We start from the raw sequence: 6,364 nt of genomic DNA on the forward strand, positions 1-6,364 counted from the left end.
AACAATGACACAGCCAACTGGAGAGAGGAAACTGAGTTTCTGTTGTCTTGGAGTTAATTTTATTCCCCTCTGGACCCAATTGAGAGGACTTGGGGGGCAGTAGTTAATTGGCCACCCCAATGATTCCAGGAGGATATACAAAGAATAGTGTTGAGAACTTGTTACTTCATTTTTTGTTTGTTTGCAAGTATTAAGTGAGCAAATATATGTAAAGCACTCAGAAACTTATTTCCCCATTTCCTGTTTGGAAATCTATTTCTTATTTCCTTCTTTCACATAGCAGGGGCTACAGAAATCAGTGGGCCATATGATATGGCCACTTTGGTTTTTGTTTTGTTTTGTTTTTAAATTTTTTAATGTTTATTTATTTTTGAGAGAAAGGGTAGACAGAGCATGAGTGGGGGAGAGGCAGAGAGAGAGCGAGACATAGAATCCAGGCTCTGAGCTGTCTGAAGCAGGCTTCAGGCTCTGAACTGTCAGCACAGAGCCCGACACGGGGCTCGAACCCACGAACCGTGTGATCCACCGAATCATTAACCGAATGAGCCACCCAGGTGCCCCTGATATGGCCACTTTGTAGGTCAGGAATGGCCAAATATCTGTGATGTGGGAGACTGCTCTGATGCATGGCTTGTCTTCTCCTCCCCCCTCCCCTTCCCTTCCTGTCTTTCCAGCCATACCTGTGATTGGTTGCAGATCCTAGGTCCACCTGTTAAGCCAAAAGGGTGGAGAGAAGAGAAGGTTACTCCATGTTGAGGGTGTTCCCTCTTAGAAGCACCCTCCCCACAAGAGGAGCAGGTTGGAGGGAATACTTCCCAGCCTGTTTTCCCGTGTGTTGCTTACTCTCCTTTGGGGGAAAAGTAGATGATCCTATGGGTGAGAACCCCAGAGTAGCTCATCCTGCCCTATCTCTTGTTTAGTCTGTGAAACGGGGGTGAGGTGGGGTAGGGTGGGGTGGGAATGGGGAGATGGGGTCAAAGCCGAAGGCTCCTTTGGCCTGGGGTCTCCTATCCAGTTTTAACCGAGAGCCCTGAGTTTTGGGTTTATAGAACATCTGTCCAGCTGCTAGGAAGCTGGATGCTTTCACCATTATGTAATGACCCTCATGTCATTTTTTTATTGGTCTCAACTGGAGGGTCAGAACAATGAGTCTGGGGCTTTTAATCTCCAAGGCACTTCAATTTTCCTAACCTAATCTTCTCAAGGAACTTCCCCTCCAATTCTTCCCTAAACTCCAGAATCTCTCTCCACCTTCCTCTGTCATTTTGGCAAGAATTTATGCCTCATCTCAAGAATTTATGCCTGGCAAGAATTTATGAGAAAGACCCATAATAGAACTTTCCATCTAGGTTGGGTGATGTTTTTGGTGGAGTTGTGAGTGTGTCTTTGTATTGGAGGGGAGGGTGGGTAACTAAGGGCAGTGGGCAGGTGGAAACTTTCTGTACCAGGAAAAATCGAAAGAAGGAAGGATGGAGATTATTTTATCTGCCCCCAGCTGTGAACACACTTCCAGTTTTTTCTGGGCCAGGGCAGCACCTGGCCTGCGTTGCTGTGGGTGGATCACCCTGTTGATCTTCCAAGTGCATTTTTTTTTTTAATGTCCTGGGGGTAGGATAATAGACATCAGAGGTGGCTCCTGCATTGGAAAAACTCAGTCATCCATCTGTCTTTCCTTATTCACACACAGAACACTTCACTTCTGACACTTCTGGTTCCCAGTGCGTGTGAGTTTTCTCCCATCAAGCAACTCTGGTCAACTGGGTGTCCTACAATCCAACTCAGCTCTGACAGTACCTGGAGGTTGCATCAGCTCCCACAGGGAAAGGGCTCAGTCCCACAAGACTGTCCTCCTTCAGATGCCAATTGCAAGTCTAGGTTGTCACCTGTTCTTCTGACTGATTGGCTATAAATCATATAAATCAGAGCTTCCCATGACCCTTCCCTTGAGTTCAATTAACTTGCTTTGGCTCAGGGAAATGCTTTGTTTACCAGTTTATCAGTTTATTAAAAGATATGATACAGGATGCAATTGAACAGGCAGACAACGAAATACCCAGGGCAAGGTCCAGGAGGGTCCTGAGGGCAGGTGTTTCTATCCCAGTGGAACTGGGTGATGTCACCTTCCTGGTGTGTGGATGTGTTCACCAACCTGGATGCTCTTAGAACCTCACTGTAGTGGGATTTTATGGGGACTTTATCACATGGGGCATGATCAATCATTGACTCTGTTTCCAGCCCTCTCCCCTCTCCAGTGAAGTAGGGGTGGGGCTGAAAATTCCAAGCTTCTAATGATGGCTTGGTCCTTCTGGCGGCCAGCCTCCATCCAGGAGGCTCCAAGAGCGCACCGGAGTCACCTCATTAGAACAAAAGATGCTCCTGTCACTCTTATCACTTAGGAACTTACAAGAGTCTTAGGATCCCCATCGCTGGGATGCGTCAAAGTCCAGATACTAGAACAGGGATGATTCTAATGTGCTTATCTCTTAGGAAATTACAAGGATTTTGAAGCTTTGTGCCAGGTATGGGGGAACAGAGACCAATACATATATTTTCTATTATCTCATAGTTTCCTTCCTGCCATCCTATCTCCCTTTGAATGGGCAATCTTCCTTCCGTTTGTAAGACCGAGAGAGATTTTTATTTTCCCAGTCTCTTCTTTCCCCATTTGGTCCCATATGCCTTTATAGTGAAAACTGCCCAGGGTTGTGTGTGTGTGTGTGTGGGGGGGGGGTGGTAATTTGGCACATATTAGGTAGATGAGTGTGACATATAGTAGACACTGGGTGGATGTGTGGTGGTGGGTAAATGGGTAGACCCCATCCACCCTGAGGTGAAGCTGAAGTCTTGGCAAATGGGGATGTAGAGGAAGGAAGGTGGAGAGAAGATGAGAGGGCACAGGATGGGACCCTGGGAGCAGAGTGCATGGTCAGAAAATGTGCCAGGAAGGAAATGGGGGGCTTGGAGAACCAGTAGAGTGCAGCACATTGGGAGGTCAGTGCGGGGAAACTTTCTAGAAGGGGTAATCGTGTCCAGTTCTGCAGAGACCATGAAGAGAGGAGTAGGGACCAGAAATAGCCACCGGGCTTGTTGCTGTCAGTGATGTTGGGGGGAGCAGTTGCTGGAGGGTGTGAAAATGCAGACTGCAGGGGGTGAGGGGTGCAGGGGGTGAGGGAGCAGGGAGGCAGTGTGGATGAAGAGGAGGGGCAGCTTGAGGGGAGTCAAGACCTCACAGAGGATATTTTGGGACGTGGAGACTTGAACAGGTTGTAAGCTGAGGAGGGGAGGTTTAAAATTAGAGCGATGGGGTAACTCAGGAAGAATCCTAGTGGAGTGGGGGCCTCCGCCTTCCCTCCTGGCCCGACAAAGCCACCACAGAGCCAGACTGGGATGCAACGCTTTAATAAGGGACGTGGGGAGCTGAGAGATGGTGGTCGGGGCAAGGAGGGTTTTGGTGCTGTAGACACCAGCTTTGGCCGGGACTGGGCCTTATTATCATTAGGGCCTTATGACTTCATAGGCATGAGGGAGTAGGTTTTTCAGATAGCTCATGGTTTCTTTTACAGTTTTGTCCAGATTCTTCCCGATTTTATGGCCGAGCTTGGCCAGTTTTCCCTCTGAGGTGGTTGCTGGGGAACATTGGGAGAGAAATGGCAAAGTAAGGTTAGTCCCCTCACGCCTCCCCCACACTCCTCAGTGCTGGCACAATCAGCGGATCCTCCAAATCGCATTTACCTTTAATTCTTGTTCCCCTTCAGCTTCCTTTCTCTTTCCACCCCCAACTTTCTCCCCCAAGGTAGTGTCCTGCCACCGCGTTTTTCTGTTTAATGCCTCCCTCCCGGGTTCTTCCCCTTGGTCCTGGCTCCTACCAGCCCTGGGAGTGAGTTCTGTAGTCTCTTCTGGCTGAGAGGCAGCATTTCTGATACTGTCCTCCTGGGGGATGGGGTGAAGCAGCTCGGGCCTTTGACGCTTTGGTCTCCTGGTAGATTTGGTCATATCATCCTCTTCAAAAACCAGCTCTTCTCTGGAGATGAGAGATTCCTCAGAAAGGTTTTCAATGGAGACATGGTCCTTTTCAGATATCAGCTGAGCAGCTGGGACCAAGGAGATGGAATGAGGGGCAGAGAAAGAGCTCATGGTAAGCAACAGCCAGCCAGCTCTCTGCCATATCCCTTAACATGCAGAGAGTGTCAGGGTTGAGCCATTGCCCAGTCAGTGTAGACCAGAATTGAGATCCCATACCCGCATCCAAATCTATGAGCACCTAAGGGCACACCCCTGATTTTGAATGCCGTTGAATAGGGATTCCATTTCTAGCACATTCACCTTCCCGATGAAAAGAGATTAACTATGCAAACACCTGATCCATTGTCTGGTGCATAGGAGGGGTTCAATAAATACTGGCTCTTTTTTTCTGAGTTCTGGGTATTGCTTGGGTCTTCCTTCTCCGATAAATTGGGGGAAGCTAGCCTGAGACTGAATTGTGTTTATGGATAATCTACAAAGCAGGGTCCTGCGATATTCATGACTTTGAGGCGGTGGAGGAGCCTGGGACCGAGGAGCCCCTCCAGCATCCTCCCCTCAGGGTGAGCTGAAACTCCCTACCTGCTAGCATTTGGGTATGAGATATAGTCATCTTCAATGACTACCCAGCATGAAGTGCTGTTCAAATTGTTCCCGGCCCCCAGATCTTGGCCAATTAGTGCAGCAGGAAGGATTAAGGTCCAGCGCCAGGAGGGACGGTCTCTGCTCCACTTCTTCCTCAGGTGGAGAATTCATCGTTTACTGGACCATCTGTCACTACCACCAACTCCCTCTAAAGGATGCCAACATGAGACTTACGGGCATTTATGGGTTGAGCCTGCAAGTGGATCTCATCTTCTGGCTCTGAAAAATAAGGGGTTAGAATTTCCGGAGGTCTTAAGACATTTGACATGTGAGATGCTTGTATGTACCCACTCCCCACCCAGCATTTCCACCTTCCTTATCCTGTTCTCTGTCTTAGCACTTCTTTTTTTTTTTTTTTTAATTTTTTTAATGTTTATTCATTATTGAGAGATAGAGAGAAACTGAGCATGAGCAGGGGAGGGGCAGAGAGAGGGGGAGACACAGAATCTGAAGCAGGCTCCAGGCTCTGAGCTGTCAGCACAGAGCCCGACACGGGGCTCGAACTCACCGACTGTGAGATCATGACCTGAGCCGAAGTCGGACGTCCAACCGACTGAGCCACCCAGGCGCCCCTGTCTTAGCACTTCTAACACACTTATATAATTTGTTTAATATGCCAATTATCTGTTTCTTTCTCCTAGAATGACATCTCAATGATGACTGAGGTCTCTGTGTTTTGTTAGTGTATCTCAAGTGCCTAGAGCTGTGTGTCTGGCACAGAGTAGGTGCTCAGTAAATAGTCGTTAAATGAATGTGTGTATATGTCTTGCTCTCATTGTTACAGAGGGAGGCAGGAGGGCCCAGAGGAGGTCAGTGGCTTTGGCGTGTCCAGCACCCTCAGAGGCTGGAATCTTATGTGAATCTCTGTTAACCCATAGTCCACCTTGATTTGGGTCCAGTTGGCTCCTCTGGCCCCAGCGCCAGGATTTCTAGGGTGCAGGATTCCTGGTATCATGAGTCCTAGTCCCCTGCCTCCACACCTCAGCCATCCCGGGTGTGCACTTTTGGTTATGCGTTCTCCACACGGTGCATTACAAGGATTAAGGAGGGGTCTTCCTAGTGCTGACGACTCTCCAGGGGACAGCTCAGTGACCTCTGGGGAACAAAGAGGAGTGTAGCAGAAGCCAGACTCACCATTAAGGATGGCGAGAGAGGTGGAGGCTCAGGTGGCCAGCAGCAGGATGGTAAAGAATTTCATGGTGAACCTGTAGCCAGATCTGTCTTCCCTGGGGAGGCTGTTTAGTGTTGCAGAGGCAGTAGTCCGGCAGAGGCTTTGTTTATCTTGGGGTGGGAAAGGGCTCTGGGGAACCTGGTTCCGGATTGGATCTGGGGGCATTCCAGGTTTCCTCTCCCAAGTTCCCTTTTCTGAATACATTTGTTTTTGGGAAATGGAGCTTCTGGGAAACCAGTTAACAGGAAAGTAAGGCCCCCAGCATGTCCCTGGCGTGGGCCATGCCAAAGGTGTGTCAGCCCCAGGCTCCACCTCCGGAAGTCCTTGGAATAACTAAGTGGGTGTGAGTTTCTCTCCTTCATGGTACTCATTATTGGTGTAATTTTATTTTTATTTGTGTGATCAGTTAATATCTCTCTGCCCCAGGAGGACAGAACTTCCGTGATGGGTGGTGGAACTATGTTTTGCTTGCCACTGTTTTCCCAGAACCTAGAAGGAGCTGGTACATAGTAGGCACCCAGAACATAT

At 48.8% G+C, this 6,364-nt stretch overlaps 1 protein-coding gene across 2 annotated transcripts; it reads right to left on the reverse strand.

Moving 5' to 3' along the window:
- Nucleotides 1-3,383: 3,383 nt before the first annotated feature.
- On the reverse strand, nucleotides 3,384-4,897 carry LOC122473025 (glycosylation-dependent cell adhesion molecule 1-like). 2 transcript variants are annotated; one of them, XM_043563145.1, is made up of 4 exons: nucleotides 4,840-4,897; nucleotides 4,603-4,754; nucleotides 3,867-4,091; nucleotides 3,384-3,626 (listed from the first exon to the last, which is right to left on the reverse strand). In XM_043563145.1, exons 2-4 carry the CDS (start codon nucleotides 4,631-4,633, stop codon nucleotides 3,496-3,498), a joined length of 387 nt encoding a protein of 128 aa, XP_043419080.1. In that variant the 5' UTR covers nucleotides 4,634-4,754; nucleotides 4,840-4,897; the 3' UTR covers nucleotides 3,384-3,495. The 2 variants fall into 2 exon arrangements, with proteins under 2 accessions (XP_043419080.1, XP_043419078.1); XM_043563143.1 differs by having other exon boundaries at nucleotides 4,603-4,880.
- Between the last annotated feature and the right edge of the window lie 1,467 nt (nucleotides 4,898-6,364).

Source organism: Prionailurus bengalensis, chromosome B4 (genome assembly GCF_016509475.1).
Source record: "Prionailurus bengalensis isolate Pbe53 chromosome B4, Fcat_Pben_1.1_paternal_pri, whole genome shotgun sequence".
Taxonomy (NCBI): Eukaryota; Metazoa; Chordata; class Mammalia; order Carnivora; family Felidae; genus Prionailurus; species Prionailurus bengalensis.

Bases quoted from the DNA above. Each gene is read 5' to 3' on its own strand.
- LOC122473025 (XM_043563145.1), bottom strand. From the start codon at position 4,633: ATGACTATATCTCATACCCAAATGCTAGCAG. The intron at 4,092-4,602 runs GTAGGGAGTTTC...CCTTGGTCCCAG, and splicing joins TCATACCCAAATGCTAGCAG to CTGCTCAGCTGATATCTGAA. The intron at 3,627-3,866 runs GTAGGAGCCAGG...AATGTTCCCCAG, and splicing joins AGAACTCACTCCCAGGGCTG to CAACCACCTCAGAGGGAAAA.